At 47.1% G+C, this 16,008-nt stretch overlaps 1 protein-coding gene across 2 annotated transcripts in view; it reads left to right on the forward strand.

Moving 5' to 3' along the window:
- Positions 1 to 12,669, forward strand: part of SMG5 (SMG5, nonsense mediated mRNA decay factor) — a 31,788-nt gene extending 19,119 nt beyond the window's left edge. For both annotated transcript variants that reach the window (XM_027870868.1, XM_027870869.1), the window contains 9 exons: positions 398 to 473; positions 1,153 to 1,328; positions 2,649 to 2,807; positions 4,648 to 4,707; positions 5,036 to 5,195; positions 8,268 to 8,358; positions 9,391 to 9,465; positions 9,991 to 10,129; positions 10,771 to 12,669. In XM_027870868.1, the coding sequence (XP_027726669.1) occupies positions 398 to 473; positions 1,153 to 1,328; positions 2,649 to 2,807; positions 4,648 to 4,707; positions 5,036 to 5,195; positions 8,268 to 8,358; positions 9,391 to 9,465; positions 9,991 to 10,129; positions 10,771 to 10,854 (1,020 nt within the window). In that variant the 3' untranslated portion in view covers positions 10,855 to 12,669. The remainder of the gene's footprint in view (positions 1 to 397; positions 474 to 1,152; positions 1,329 to 2,648; positions 2,808 to 4,647; positions 4,708 to 5,035; positions 5,196 to 8,267; positions 8,359 to 9,390; positions 9,466 to 9,990; positions 10,130 to 10,770) is intronic.
- The last annotated feature ends 3,339 nt before the right edge of the window (positions 12,670 to 16,008 follow it).

Genomic DNA, 16,008 nt, shown 5'->3' on the forward strand with positions numbered 1-16,008 from the left:
TGGCAAAGATACTGGAGTGGTTTGCCATTTCTTCTCCAATTCGTGTTTTACAAATGAGGAAACTGAGGCAAACAAGGTTGAGTGACTTGACCAGAGTCACATAGCTAGTGTCTGAGGCCAGATTTAAACTCAGGAAAAGGAGTCTTCCCAACTCCAAGCCCAGCACTCCATCCACTGCACCACCAAGCTGCCCCTGGGGTTCAAAAATTTTTTTTTTTAATAGAAAGACCACCTCTTCTTTTGTTCCTTCATTCTGGATCATCCCACATTTGGAAATTGGCCTAATTTCCATTTCTTTTGTGGATGCATTCTACTTTCTATGGTGATAGAAATCTCCCCTACATTAGTTTTTCTTCTCACTCCTGCTAAGCCTCTTTCCTTGCTCCTGTCCCTGCAGAGCTCCCAAAGCCTATGGAATCGCCTCTCTGTGTTGCTGAATCTTCTGCCAGCTGCTGGAGAACTCCAGGAGCCCAGTAAGTCAGCCCCTTTTCCTCCCTTACCAAATATTAGCTCACTTGTTCTCCTTCCTTTTCCCTGCTCACTCTTCAGCTACACTTTACACTCATCCCAAAAGGAAGGAGGTTAATGAGATTCGTCCCTCCACCCTTTACAGTATACAACAGAAGATTTGTGGTCCCAGCCTCTCTGGTTTCCCATCCCTAAACACTACCTCCTGTGTAGGGGCAGGATAGCTAACCTGATCCAGTTTGGAGCTCCCATGGGGGAGAAGAAAAGAGACAGCCGGGGGCTAGAAAGAACAACTGACTGGTGCTGTGGTGATTGGGAGGCAGTTGTCTCTGCTACCTGGAAAGGAGCTGTCTGGATTGACCCCCTAGTATAAGAAAACTTGTCTCTTTTCAGTGTTTTACCCTCTGTCCTATGAACCATCCACCCCACCTATCTTATTCTCTTTTCTCTTCCCATCTCTGCTTCATAATCCCCTCTTCCAAGGAACCTTTCCAGAATGATTTTTTCACCCATACTTCACATACTTTGCTTCTGTAGTTCCTTCATGTCCGTCCTTGGGTTAGGAGAGTAGGAGTGATAGTCTCTCTCTTTTTAGATTGAAAGTTCCTGACAGCAGGGATTCACTCTCTAGGTCTTTCCCTATCCTCTAAAGGTGGGTGTACTAATATATTTCTTTTTCCCCAGGCCTGGTCTTGTGTCCTGAGGTACAGGATCTCCTTCTGGGCTGTGAACGACCTGATCTTCCCACTTCCCTGCTGCTCCCAGAAGACACAGCCCTCCGAAACCTCCCCCCACTCCGAGCTGCCCATAAACGCTTCAATTTTGAACTGGATCGATCGTTGCTCAGTCCCATGGAGGAGGTGAGGTTATCCCTGGTTCCCATTTGTTTGTCACATACACCTCAAATCACAGGACCTTGAAGGTATAGGAACTTCTTTTACCTATCCCCTTGCTTCTGGGTAGAACCATTCTGTCCTAGGCAGAGCAGGCTCTCCTGGCTCATGTTTTCATTCTGGTCTTCCACCCCCAAATAGATGAGCATGTTATAGTGAAAAGAAGAGTATGGAGCCTTGGGTTCAACCATCGGAGCCCTACTGGCTATCTCATCTTCTCTACTTTCAGTAAACCTGCTCTTGGGCTACTTTTGTTATCCTCTTGTTGAAAAAATATTGATACTTGTACTCTGCATTTTAGGTACAAATCTGCCAAAAGTAATTTGTAGTAATTTGACATTCTAACTCCAAGTGAGTTCTAACTGACAATTTCTTCATCTCCTGGGATAATTCTCTAACACTAGATATTTTGAAGTTACATAGGCATCTTTTTTTATGGTTCCTTTTTTTTTTTTAATTTTGAGTTCCAAATTATCTCCCTCCCTTCTGCCTCTCCCCCACCCATTGAGAAGGCAAGTCCTGTGACAAGGAAAATGTAGCTGATAAAATGCAAATTGAGTTAACATTCTGTTCCAGATTTAGAGAAAAGCCACTCATCTCTCATTGATCCCTCCCTTAAGGGGTCTTCCCTCAGCTAATCTTTAGTAATCTAGAGGATCTCCTCCCTCTGATCAATAATAATCAAGAGATTAGGAGCTCTTCTAGAAATGTAGAATGGGGTGGAGGTGGGGGTGGAGGCTCTCCTTAAGTAGACTATAACTAATCCCTTTGGGGAATGGGGAAGGCAGTGATCTTAACTAAACCCAAGATATTTCTTATTCTAAATTTGGTTACTGCCTTTAATCCATTTTCTAGGACTTTAGCTTTTATTTTTCAATTTTCAAACCTTTGCCTAAAAGAAGTTAGGCCTGAGAGAAAGAATTTTAGTGGAAGACAGTGTTTCATGAGAAGTGTAAGATAGTTTCTTCATGTAGGTCTGGAAAGAACTTTAGACTGAAGAAAAATTTATTACTTAATATTTTCATTTGGAATTATAAAGAAAGTTTTTAATATTCTTCCACACTAGTCTTTCCTCAGAATCTCTGAGGTTCCTACCTGTACACACCTGGGAGTAGAAAGATAGAAGAGAAAAATTCCCTGAAAGAGATCAAAGTGGGCAGAGTTTGCTGAGACGGAGAGAGGAGATTCGACTGAGTCTGCCTCTCTCTTCCCCCTTCTCTCCCCCCCATCCCCTCCACCCTTCCTGTAATGTCTCTTCTTTCTCTCCTTTTCCTAATGTCCATCCAGTCTGTCATAAGAATCTGCTGCATCCGTAGCTTTGGTCACTTCATTACCCATCTGCAAGGCAGCATCCTGCAGTTTAACTCTGAGGTTGGCATCTTTATCAGCATTGCTCAGGCTGAGCAAGAGAATCTGTTGCAGCAGGCCCAGGCCCAGTTCAGGATGGTAAGTGTTGATCCTTCTCCCTCACGACCACCCTTCAGGATCCTGAAGTCCTTCTCAGCTCTTCCGCTTAGGCTTATATGCAAGGGAACACTGTCCAGCTGGCAAACGTATAGCTATCGTATAGAGGGAGAGATGGAAGTATCAGAGCAAGGTGGGAAAGGTACATGGCGTGGTCATTTGAGGGCAATGGATACGGGGAACAATGTTTTTTCTTTTTTTTCTTTCTCTCTCTCTCTCTCTCTTTTTTTTTGTTTGTTTGGTTAGGCAGTGGGGTTAAGTGACTTGCCCAGAGTCACACAGCTAGTGAATGTTATGTGTCTGAGGCCGGATTTGAACTCAGGTCCTCCTGATTCCAGGGCCAGTGCTCTATCCACTGCGCCACCTAGCTGCCCCAGGAACAATTTTAGGAAGGCTTCCTAGAGAAGGGATTCTGGGCATGGTCTGGCAGGAAGAAGAAGGAGAACTCCTTTGGCCTGGAGGCATTGGAGGGCAAAGATAAGCAGGTATTGCAGATGGACAAACTGTGGACCTGTCATCCCATCCACAGCAGCTCCTCACCTTTGCTTGCCTCTCTTCCTCTAAGGGTACCAGGGAAGTAAGAAACCAGCTTCTGTCACCACTTTCCACCACTCTCTTCATACACAGTTCTTTCCTGTGGTCCTTGAATCAGTTACTACAGCCAGGATTCTGTGTTCCCTTTAATATTTCTGTGTCATGACCTGGCACCTTCTTCCCTTCCTCACCCTAACAGGAAGGAGAACCTTTACTTCAGAGGAGGGTATTTGTGTATGTGTTGACAGGATGTTGTCATATGGTCTAACCTGTTTCTCCTGTGTGTGTTTCTAGCATCCAGCATTTTTCCTTCCATTCTCACTGCAACCATCTTAGTTTGGGCCCTTATCACCTCTTTTCTAGAATATTTTTTAAAAATTGTTTATTATTAATTTAATCATCAGAACAAACAAAAAAGTTTAAGTAGCTGCTTTTAGTCACTCACACAAAATACCCCAAACTAAAGTTTCCTGAAAAGCAAACTTTTTAATCCATATAATATGGATAGATAATATCTTCTGGACTATTCAAGTCATTCCCCCCCCCCCCAGCTTTCTGTTGTTGCAGTCTGCCCTGATCAAACATTGCTAGATTACTCTTCAAAAGTTGCTTTGATCATGTTACTCTCCTGCTCAAAAACTTCCATGGCTCTCCATTCCTCACAGGATCCAGTCTACTCTTGCCTGGTATTATTCAGGGTCAGTCTTTGGCCCTTAGTTGCTTTACCAGCCATAGGTCCCATTGTGCTACTCCTGAAAGCAGCCAGAATAGGCCGCATGATTTCTTTTAATACATTTTATATATTCCTTGCCCTAGTCTTTTGCCCTTTTCAGCTGAGTTGATAAAATTTTCCAAGTCTCACTTCTTGAAGCCTTCTCTCAACACTTCAATCTACCATAATGCCTTCCTTCTTTATCTTAATGCCTATGCTGCCCCATATAGTCCTTACCAAATGTTGCCTTGTTTAATTAGTTACATTTTTATATGTGTACACCTTCTCTTCCTAACTAGATTGTAAGTTTTTTGAGGGCAGAGACCAAATTTTTGTATCTTGTATAGTAGATGATCCGTAGTTGTTGGCTGACTGATACTGTGGTTTAGATTCTAGAAATAGACTGTCTTGTACTTCCCTTTCCCAACAGGGACAGTTAAAAGGTATTTGATTGCAAAGCTGATGCTTATCTCAGATCCCAGGGATTTCTCCTGATTTTGTTTCCTAAGGAAGGAGATTTCCCTAATCTAATCCTTACTTATATCTAGCTAGTCTCTCCTTTTCTTCCATAAACAGGCCCAGGAAGAGGCCCGGCGGAATCGGCTGATGAGAGACATGGCTCAACTTCGGCTGCAGGTGGGAAAATAGGAATCCTATCCTCCTCATTTCTCCCATTAGAGTAGTTCTCATACAGAAGTCCCCTATGCCATCTTAACTTCCATTCTTTTCTTTCGGTTCATTTGCCATCCCTTCATAGATTTCACTGAGTTTCTCTACTTTGTCCTCACCTTCCTACTTCTTGTTCTGCCTTTTCCTTTCTTTTTTTCTTACCTCCCTCTGCTTCCTCAGAACCATGGCAACCTTAAACAGCCTGAGGAACAGTCTAATAGTCAGCTTCTCCCTTTCCTACTGAAGAGGGGTAGGAGGGCACCCAATTCACTGCCTTTTGCCCTTCTCCCACCAGCTCGAGGTGTCCCAACTGGAGGGCAGTTTGCAGCAGCCCAAGGCTCAGTCAGCGATGTCCCCATACCTCGTCCCCGACACTCAGGCTCTCTGTCAGCACCTCCCCATCATCCGACAGCTGGCCAGCAGTGGCAGGTTCATTGTCATCATCCCTAGGACAGGTAAGGATTTGGGAGTTGGAAGGGCAGGACTATGTCATAATAATATCAACAGTGCCATCCTGGACCAACTCTGTTGTCCAGTCAACCCAGGATTCTATCTGTAACAGGGGCTCAAAGGGATGTGTTTTGGGACTTGATACATCTTAGCTCACTAGGCCTCCTGACCAGTCCCCTATACCCCAGTCTCTCCCTTTCCTATCCATCCTCCAGCAGCCACCAAATTAACATTCTTGGTTTTGTTTTTTGTTTTTGGCAAGGCAATCGAGGTCTTGCCCAGGGTCACAGCTAGTAAGAGTCAAGTGTCTGAGGCTGGATTTGAACTCAGGTGCTTCTGACTCCAGGGCTCCTGCTCTATCCACTGTGTCACTTAGCTGCCCCCAAATTAACATTCTTAAAATACAAATCTGATTCTTCCCCTGCTGTGGGGTAAAATACAAATTCTTCAATCTGATACTGGAGCCCACTTTCTTTCCAAAATTATTTCATGTTACTGCCCTTCTCTATTCCCCATAAAATGACATTCCATCTCCAGCTGCTGTGCCTGCACAAATGGTCTTCTATCTCTGGGATCAATCAGTCCTTCCAATAAACTTATATTAGGTGGCTACTATGTGCCATTCTCTGCTAAACTCGGGGAATGCAAAGAGTGGCAAAGGCAGTCCCTGCTCTCCAGGTGCTTACACTCTAATAGAGGATGCGACATGTAATCAGCTACTCACATTCAAGCTATCTATGGCATAAGTTGGGCTAAAGGGTTTAGGAAAGGCTTCGTACAGAAGGTGGAATTTTAGCTAGAGCTTGGAGGAGGCCAGGGAAGATAGGAGGCAGACATGAGGAAGAGCATTCCATGCATGCAGTGAGGGTAGTGAAAATGCCCCAAGTGGGATAGGGCGTGTTTTGTCAAGGAAGAGCAAGAAGGCCATTGTCACTGGGTCAAAGAATACGTGGGGGGGTGGGGGGGGAGTGTAAAAGAAGACTAGAAAGGTTGGAGGATCGGCTACCAAGAGCTCTGAATACCAGACAGGATTTTATATTTGATCCTAGGATTGATAGGGAGCTACTGTTGGAGTAGGAGGGAGACATGGTCATAGCTGTGCTTTAGAGAGATCTCTTTGACAACTGAGTGGAGGAGGATGAGTTGGAGTGGGGAGAGACTTGAGGCAGGCAGACCCACCAGCAGGCTATTGTGACAGTCTAGGTGTGAGGTGATGAGGGCCTGCACTAGAGTGAGTGGTGGCAGCATCAGAGAAGAGAAGGGGGCATATTAGAGAGATGTTAGCAAGCTAAAATCAACAGGCGTTGGCAGTATAGATTAGCTATGGGAAGAAATGTCAGTGAGGAGTCACAAATGACAACTAGTTTTCTAACTTGGGGGACTGGCAGACAGCTGGTGTCCTCACAAGTAATAGGGAATTTTGCAAGATGGGAGGGAAGTATAAGGAGTTGTTTTAGACATGTTGAGTTTAAGATGTCCACAAAACATTCAGTTTGGGATGTCTGATAGGCAAATGGAGATGTAAGACTAGAGATCAGCAGAAAGGTTAGGTCTGGATAAGTAGATTTGAGAATCATTAACATAGAAAAGATCATTGAATCCGTGGAAATTAATGAGATCACCAAGTGAAATAGTATAGAGGGAGAAAAGAAGAGGGCCAAGGACAGAATCCTGAGGGACATCTATTCGTAGAGGGTGTGATTTTTCAATTCAGTGAATATTTATTAAATGCCTGCTATGTGCTACACATTGTGCTAAGCACTGGGGATACAAAAAGAGGCAAAAGACAGACCCTGCTCTCAAAGAATTTACAGTCTAATTAATGGGAGACAACATTCCAACAAATATGTACAAACAAGGTATATACAGGGTAAGTAGGAAAGAATTAAAAAGGAGAAAACACTGGAATTCAGAGAGGTTAGAGAAGGCTTCATGTAGAAGGTGGGATTGCAGATTTTGTAATCTGGGGTCTGGGATTGCAAGGCACCTCAACCAGTTCTTAGCTTCCTTCAAAGACCTGCCCAGGTCCTGCCTTTTCTGATCCTCCTGAAATTAATCGGTCCACATTCTGTATTCAGAGTGTCAGCTCAGAGAAGGAAGGGGACAGTTGTGGTTTTGTCTTCATATTCCCAATGCCTAGCACCATGCTTTGTAACAGGCACTTAATAAATATTTGTGGAATCAAATAGCTAACCTTTCCTGATGTCATACTCACTGGTTAGGGACCTATCACCAAAACATTCCAGATGCCCTGAATCACCCATGATGCCCTCCTATCCATGGATTTATTAAGCTCTTAAATTTCTGCCTGCTCATCCTCTATCCCCTTAGCAGATTTTATTATATCCTTTCAATATTTCCTACCCCCTCCTCTCACAGTTTTCATCCTTGGATCAAAATTTGGGACTTCAGTTTCCTCCTCCAATTGAAGGCCCAGAAGAAAACTATTTCACAATTCCTGCCTTCTGCAAAAGTAGCTACTGGGGGCAGCTAGGTGGCACAGTAGATAGAGCACTGGCCCTGGAATCAGGAGGACCTGAATTCAAATCCAGCCTCAGATACTTGACATTTACTAGCTGGGTGACCCTGGGCAGTCACTTAACCCCATTGCCTAGCCAAAACAAAACAAAACAAAACAAAAAGAAGTAGCTACTGGTCTCCATTAGCTTTAGTGACTGAGAAAGCCTTTCTCTTGTCTAGCCATTTTCGCAACCACTTGCCACCTTCTTTTGTAGACTCAAAAATGACTCTTCCCTCACAACCTTATCTTTTCCTTTTCCCTGTAGCTTGTGTAATAAGTCAGCTTCAGAGAAGGGCAGGTTTGAAATCTCTGCCATTTACCAGTAAGTCTACAGGGGACACTTAATCAGATTTTTATTGAGTTCCTATGATATTTTAAATGTTGTGCTAGGCAAATTCACTCTGTTTCCATTTGTGAAATAACAGTAATATAAAATGATAATTCCAAATAACCAAGGTTGTTGTAAGGAGAAGATGAGATACTTCTGAAGCACTTTACAAACCTGAAGATACTGTATAAGTGATAGCTATTGTTTTTCTCGCCTTTGGGGAATTAGTGATTGATGGCTTAGATTTGCTGAAGAAGGAACATCTAGGAGCTCGAGATGGGATCCGATACCTGGAAGCAGAGTTTAAAAAAGGAAACAGGTGAGAGCTGGAGCAGGTGTGGGTGGGGCTTTGATGGGACAAGGCCAAGGATTGAAGGAGCAGCCCAATTGTCCCTTCTGTTCACCCTTCTCCCTCTCATCATCTGTGCTTCACTCTTTTGGTCTGTTTAGGTATGGGTTGGACTAGATGAGCACTTCTTAAACTGTGGGTCTGACCCACAGATACTTATCCAACTCAGATACTTAAATCAGAAGAAGAAGCAGCTTTAAATTGGGAGAGGGCTAGGTAGACGCTCACTAATTCTATCAGGTTTCCTGGGGGGGGGGGTGGAATATGAAACCTAGAGGGTGAACCTTCCCACAGAGCTGCCTGTCATTCGTACTGTGGTCTAGGAGGTGATTTAAACATCTCCCCTTCTCATTCCTCCCCAGAGAAGTGGGATGTTGCAGTCTGGCATCATAGGTGCCTGTGGGTTGAATAGTCAGTCTCTCAAAGCCTTTGTCTCTGTCAATACTTTGTAGAGCATGCACCCCATAACAGGCACTGACCCCAACAGACCAGGACTGTGTGGCTGTTCTCAGTCTGGGAGGGCTTGATGGGGGGCTGGCACAGAGGAAAAAAAAATTCCCCCCTCCTCCCTCCTCCTTGTTGCTCAAGAAACAGCCAGCTGAGCTGGCTCTCTCCTCTCTACCCCACCCCACCCTGTCAGGAAACAGCACAAAGCTGGCTTGTTTAGGCCTTGTCTTCAGAAGCTTTGACTTCAAAAGCATCTATTGCTTTTCTCCTCCTGGCTCTGGGCGTCCCTAGCGCCTCCCCAGGGAGGAACCAAAGCAGTGATGTTATCAAGAGGAAAAGTGAGCTGGGCTCAGCTCAGCAGGAAAGCAGCCTCAGGTGGCCCTTACAGATGCAATGATCTGAGCACAGAGCTCCTTCCTCCTACCCCACCAAAAACTGATTCCCCCCCCACACACACACACCCTTCATAATGACCCCCTTTGTCCTGTTACATCCTCCCCCGACACAAACCCAGTTTCTAGAACCAAACATTCTTCCCCTATCTCTCCTTTACAGGTACATTCGCTGCCAGAAAGAGTTGGGGAAGAGTTTTGAGCGCCATAAACTAAAGAGGCAGGATATAGATGCCTGGTAAAGTTATAGACTTGACATCCCTGGGCCCTGAAATGGGAGGAAGGATGTTCTCAGAAGTATGCTATCCCCCTCCTGGGGATAGCATAGAGCATCGAGAGCTAGAAAATAATTCTTTGACATGTCAGCCAGAAGTGAAAGCAATTCATCCCTCCCTCTGCCTCTGGACAATGGCTCCCAATCTAGGCCCTAAAGATGCCTCCCACTTTTTAAGATGTCACCGTAGCTTCCCTCAGACCCCTATTCCAGATTTTGTACTTCTAATAGTAGAAAAGTAAGTCCTTCCATATGATCTCCAGCTTTTTCTTTGAGTTGTCAACTTTGTTGCTCTGCTGCTCAGAGATACTCAATGTTGTCTTCTCTTCTCCCCCTAAAATGTCTCTTTGGGATACAGCTCTCAAGATGCCTTCATAGCCTGTCTCCTCCAGTCTCCCCTCATACCCATTTCTCCTCCCTCTTTAAGTTACATTGGTTTCTAGAGAGAAGCCCCAGCTCATGGGCTGATAGGTTGTCTGTCCATCCCAGGACCCTCTATAAGATCCTGGACAGTTGCAAACAACTGACTCTGGCCCAGGGAATTGGAGAGGATGACCCCAGTGGTATGGTGACCATTGTCACTGGTCTTCAAATGGATGATCCCAGTACTTTCTCCAGCTCCATGCAGGTAAGCAAGTCAACTGAGCTTGAGACTGGACCCCTGTTCAACAGGAGATCCTCAAGCTCAGGTTCCCCTCCTCTTGTTCTCCTAGGAGGATGACTTCTCCACTCCAAGTCAGGTCCTTTAGTAGATAATGACAGTGAGAGAATAAAGAGAAATAAAATCTAGAGCTAAAACAGAAAAGTCCTAGAGAGGCGAGTGACCAGCCCACAGTCAGCAGGAGGCCGAGTTGGGATTTCTCTAACCTGCTGGTGGTGCCTGTCCTGCCATAGGCACTGCCTGCCCCTGTTACTCTGCCAGAGTCCCTTCCCCTCTGTGGCCTGTAGAATAGGAATGTTAATTGCTCAGGTTGTTGTGAGGATCTAATGAGATCATATTTGTAAAGTGCTTTGTAAACCTTAAAGCACTTTGTACATGCCAGCTGTTGTTATTTCAGCTACACCTTAAAGGTCTGGAATTATCTACATAGTTGGGTTTCTGAGTGATCGGTTACCCCATTTCCCTTTTCACCTTTGTCCTCTGGCTTATCCACCTGTCACTGGCCCCCTGTACTGCACAAACACAAAAAGGAAAGCTCTGCAGCTTCTTGCCCATGACACCTGTCTCTCCTCCTCTCCCCCCGCCCTGCGCCCCCTCTTCTCTTGCAGGCAGCGATACAAGCAGCCGCCCATGCCAGTGTTGAGATCAAGAATGTACTGGACTTCTACAAGCAGTGGAAGGAGATTGGCTGAGACTTCCCCCATGCCCCACACTGGGGTTGACTCCAATCTCTCCTCCCTTCCACTGCAGCCGGGGCCGCCAACAGCAGGCATTCCTTCAGTATACACAGACACACACAGACACACACACACACACACACACACACACACACACACACACGCGCGCACGCACGGTCCCTACCCCGGTCATGCAGAGAGGTAGCAGGGAGGGCAAAGGAGGGGACTAGGAGGATGGGGTCCCCTCCCCCAGCCTAACCTGTGTCCGAAAAGAAGGGAAAGAAACCTTGGAGCAGGAGAGTGCCTCCGGTTCCTTTAATCCTTCCTGTTTTATTTTGCTCCATTCGGGAAGGTCTTGGCACCCTCACCTACCCCAGCCCCCATTGTCACCCTCAGGGGGGAAGCTACAGGCAAAGGGGATTGTATTTCATTTGATTCAAAAGCAGGAGCCGTTTGAGGAGCATTTCCTGGACCTTTTGCAAGGAGGGGACATCAGAGAGCCCCTCTCCTTCCTTACCCAAGATCCAGGGCAGTGGGAGGAGGAGAGGATGACTCAGTCCCCACCCCCAAACCCCCAGAGGTGGTGAGTTGTTTTGAGGTGGGTGTCTGGGAGGTTGTCCTCAGACCCTTGCCCCCCTTCTAGTACCTATTCCCCTTCCCTCTATTACTCCGAGTCGGAGTGGGGGAGCAGAACAGCTCAGGAGCAAAAAAGAAGCCTGCAGAGAAGGCAGAAATGGAGCCCTGCTCCTTCAGGCAGGATATGCAATACTTTGGCCTCCGTTCTGGTATTACTGCTCTTATTCCACTCCTGCCTGCTTTGTGTTCCACCGGAACCTGGGCCCCCACTTCTGCTTTTTGGCTCTCCTCATAGCTGCTGGGGCAGGAAACTGGAGGCATCTCCAGGAGCCATGGGCTGCTGTGTCTGACCCTCAACCTGAGCAGGGTTTCCTGTTCAGCCTCCGCCATCTTGCTGTAACCTTCTAGCTGCTGTGTTGTGACAGCTGGGAGCCTGGGGGGAGAGGAGTGGCTCCCCTGACACCAGAGATTGTGGGAAGGGGCAACTTCTGCCAGGGTCAGGGTCAGGCTTCCCCAGCTGAGGACTGCAGGGAAGGTTACCTGCACGTGTGGCAAAATTAGGGGAAGGAGGGCCCCAGAAATACCCGGTTTCTAGAGGCTGGTTGGGTGGGGATGAAGAAAGCCCAGAGTGGCTCCCCAGCTATCCCTGCCCTTCCCCTCCCCATTGTGTCTTCAGGCCCTGACCAACATGGGACTTGCTGGGGAAGGAAGTCAGGATTTCTGGTTTCTTGACTAAGCATGAGTGACTCACCTCCCAGCAGGGTAGTTTTGGAGGGTGTTCAGATGAAGATTGGGGTAGTAGGAGCAAAGATCATGGTAAACGCTCAGGGCATTGAGGGCAGATCACGGCAGCAAGAGCACACTGGGACACACTGCCCAGGTATACCTTCCTCCTCCTCCCTTTTCCTCAGGACCCTTTGGCACATGGCAGTGCCCCTTCCTTCTCACTCCCTCTCCCCCAACTCAGTCTTCTTGGGGGCCTGGGGAGGGTCAGGTGGGCACCCGGAATAAAAAGGGCTGAAAACAGAAAAGTCAAGTTGGATGACTGAAGGGAGAGGAAAAATTCGTTGCTCCTCCCGCCCCCAACAGATCCCAATACCAACTTCCCTGACAAGGTTCCCAGAGGAGAGGCACACCTGCCCAGCACCTCCAAGAAGCCAAATCTGGGAGAATGGGGCAGGAGTGGGGTGTTCTCTAACCCCACAGCAGACTGTAAGACTGAAACATCATTCAATAAAGCCCTCCTAACCCTGTCCCCTGCCTTTTGGAAATTCTTTTTCACATGGAGTTCCTGGAGGAAAGGAAAATGAAATGGGGTGGAAGTTCTGCTCTTCTCCATAGTTGTCCTTCCTCCAACTTTGTGGAGAGTAAATCCAAAGAAGTCATTGGTGCTGTGTTATCTCCATTGGGGTCCAATATCACCCTACAGTTAAGAAAAACTAAAGTGCTCATCTCATGTCTACTGTCCCTTGTCAGGCAGAAAGGTTTGGAAAGATACTTTGACCAGTACCTTGTCCTGAACATCTTCAGTGGCACAGGCCCCTTTTCAAGGGGAAGGCTGGGCAGGAGAGATCCAGAAGGAGAAGACATGGGTCCTGCCTTTTAGGAATCCCTTTCCTCTTGTGAGGCAGGAAGGAGGAAAGCAATCAGTCTAAAGAGAAAAGGCTAGTTGGGAAGGTCAGCAGGCTGTGAGTTGCTGAAGTGAGAGGTGAAAGCAGGGTGGTGGGGAGAAGGTGTTAGACTAAAAAGCAGTGTGCCGAAGGGTGATAGCAGCTTGGAGTTGGGGACAGAATGGCTCAGAAGGGTCTCCGTGGAAAGGATGATGAAAATAGGAAGTGTCATATGGGGAGGTGGCTAGTCCCTGAAAGGTGGAAGTGGTTTGTAGGTAAAAGTAAACAAATGTTACACCACCTTTATGCAAGTCAGAAACCCTCACTTCTCTTTCTAGCCTGGGGAGCCTCCTGCCTCCCTCTCAGGGGTTAGCAAATTTAATGGAATGCTAGGCAAGATAAGGTAGGGAAGTACTGTAATTTGCCCAAGGGTCATTACCTCCATTCCTCTATCTCTGCACAGTATCAGGATTTAAAGTTGGAGGGGCCCTTAGAGACCATCTAGACTCTCATTGTATAGATGAGGAATCGGGCCCAGAGAGGCTAGAGTCCTCCAGCTCAACCAGATGGGGTCAGAGTGTATCTGAGATCCTGTCCTGGATGGGAGAAGCTGATGCCTGATTTTAGTATTTCAGAGATAGGAGGAACATTAAAGATCATCTAGTCCAGTCTCCTTTTACAGCTGAGGAAACAGACATTAGGCAACTTTGTGTGCAAGGTCACAGCAAATGGCAGTGCCAGAATCTGGACCTAGGTTCTCTCACTTCCGTCAGGGAGTTTTCAGACCGGTTTTCAGTCAATCCTCTCCAGAAGGAACGGAACAGTTAGGGCTATAGGAAGTCCAGAGTCATACAGGGGAACCATGGGGCTAAGATCAAGGGTCTGTCAAGAGCCAAAGGAGAGTGGCCAGAGGAAGAATAGAGAAACGACGAGGAGAGCTGGGCTGGTTAGGAAATCAGATTCTTGTGGCCAGGGGCCCTCAGGAAGCTGGAGGTCAGGAGAATGTGGGTAGCAGAGGTTCATAGAGATGTGAGTGATAATGTGTTGAAAGGAGCTAGTGGAGGTAGGGTATTCAGATTTCTAAATTGACAAAAAGGACTGTCAGGTAGGATTTCTCCCTCATGCTGGTACTCTTCAAGCAAAGGCTGAGTTACCATTCAGGTATGTCATAGAACAGGTTCTCTCAGCCAGGCCTCAGAGGGCCCTTCCAAATCAGAGATTGTGACCTTGTTCCTTCAGTCACCTCTCCCACACACAAGCTGGAATCTCATTCTTGATTAAATGATAAAAATAGTCTTGAGTGATGTTGTTTAAATAGTTTTGTGCTGGGTGCTGTGAAGCACAAGAATGGTTGAGAAGTGATTCCTGTAGTCTAACCTCAAGTCCTACTTCAGCAACAGATTTGTAGAAAAAAACCTGTTCTGCATTCCTTTACTGAAGCCTAGGTAGATTTGGAGATGGACCCAAGAGGGGAAAGACTTTTAACCATCATAAGACATCACTAAATCGGTCTATTTCCCTGACCCCTTTTGGGAATGAAACTAGTCCTTAAGATCTCTCCTGTTAGGAAGGGCCCAGATTTAGTCTGGTGCCCCACTCTGCATCTGTCCTGGGCATATATGCCCACGCGCATGCACATGCACACACACGCACATGCACACCCTTGGCAGAATGGAGAGGGAGGAAGGGCTGGCTATGGTGCCTGTGGGCATAGGGCCCAGGCTATGTGTAGAGCCAGGCAGCAGTGATCTGCCTGCTAATGGGGATGTACAGATTGACAACCCTGGGGGACTAAGGGTCCCACACTGACTGAGCCTTCCAATTGGCTGTATTACCACCTCCTTTCTGCCTCCCTCAATTCCTAGTCCCATAACACCATGTCCCACCAAGGCAGGACAAGGCAGGAATTGTTCCTCCTTTGTCTCTCTTCCCATTCTACCCCCCCCACCCCCACCCCCAGGATCCTGCCTCCTAGCCCAGACCTCTGGTACCAAATCTCTGGGAGATTTGCCAGCCTTGCCCAGCCTCTAGGGCCTAAGAAAAGGAAGCCAAGCCATGGATTGAGGTTTCCCTGACCACAGCCTCAGTAGGGATCCTATCATCCTGGTGGAACAGAACATCAACCCCAGAGACCTCCCAGATCAGGTCCTTTACATCAGACATACCATCTTCTGGGTAAGAAAAGGCTTATATTTTTATGAGATAGGGACTTTGTCTTGAGCTCTGATGTGATCGAGTCAGCCATTCCCCCACCTCAAGGGTACCTCTTACTCCTCCCTCCCCTTTCTGGGGATAATGAAGCTCAGAGTTCCAGGTGTCCCCTGACTCTGGTCATGCCCCTCTGACTCTAAGCCTCCTTCCCCAGCTTATACCCACCCCCAACACACCCACACCCACACCACACCCCAGTCCTCCCAGGACTTAGTCATCTCCCTGGAGATAGTACATAAGTCCCCCCCCAGCAGTCACCTCCATGGTGATGGTGTCTCCTCCTACACCCACTCCAATCTGCTAAAATCTCTAAGCACTACTAGTAACTTCCACTCACGGGATAGAGTGATTATAAGACTAAGAACTCTCTGCCTGTAGGATTTGGGGGTGTGGAAGGGAAGAATTAAGACCTAGGCATTCTGTACCTTTCACTCATCATTTGCACCCAAGTTCTTCCCGAGGAAAGAACTGTACCTGGCTCCCCAGTTCTAACCCTTCCCCTACCTACTCACACTCTCCATTATATTCCATAGCTTGGCTGGGTGGACAGACCCCCTAGGTCCTATCCCCATCTTCCCTCTGTGCCCCTTGGGCATCTCAGTGATGTACCACATGATGCAGTCCTAAAGGAGCCTTGGAGGTCCCTTAGGCTGACAGGAATGGAGAGAGGTATAAGGGGATTGGATGTCTGATTCCCCTGGGATTTTCCTGGAGGAGATTAGAAGCACTGAATGGGGAGAACATTAGCAATGAGGGATAGGAGAGACCGTGG

Source organism: Vombatus ursinus, unplaced genomic scaffold, assembly GCF_900497805.2.
Source record: "Vombatus ursinus unplaced genomic scaffold, bare-nosed wombat genome assembly UNPS02014798.1, whole genome shotgun sequence".
NCBI classification, from domain to species: Eukaryota; Metazoa; Chordata; class Mammalia; order Diprotodontia; family Vombatidae; genus Vombatus; species Vombatus ursinus.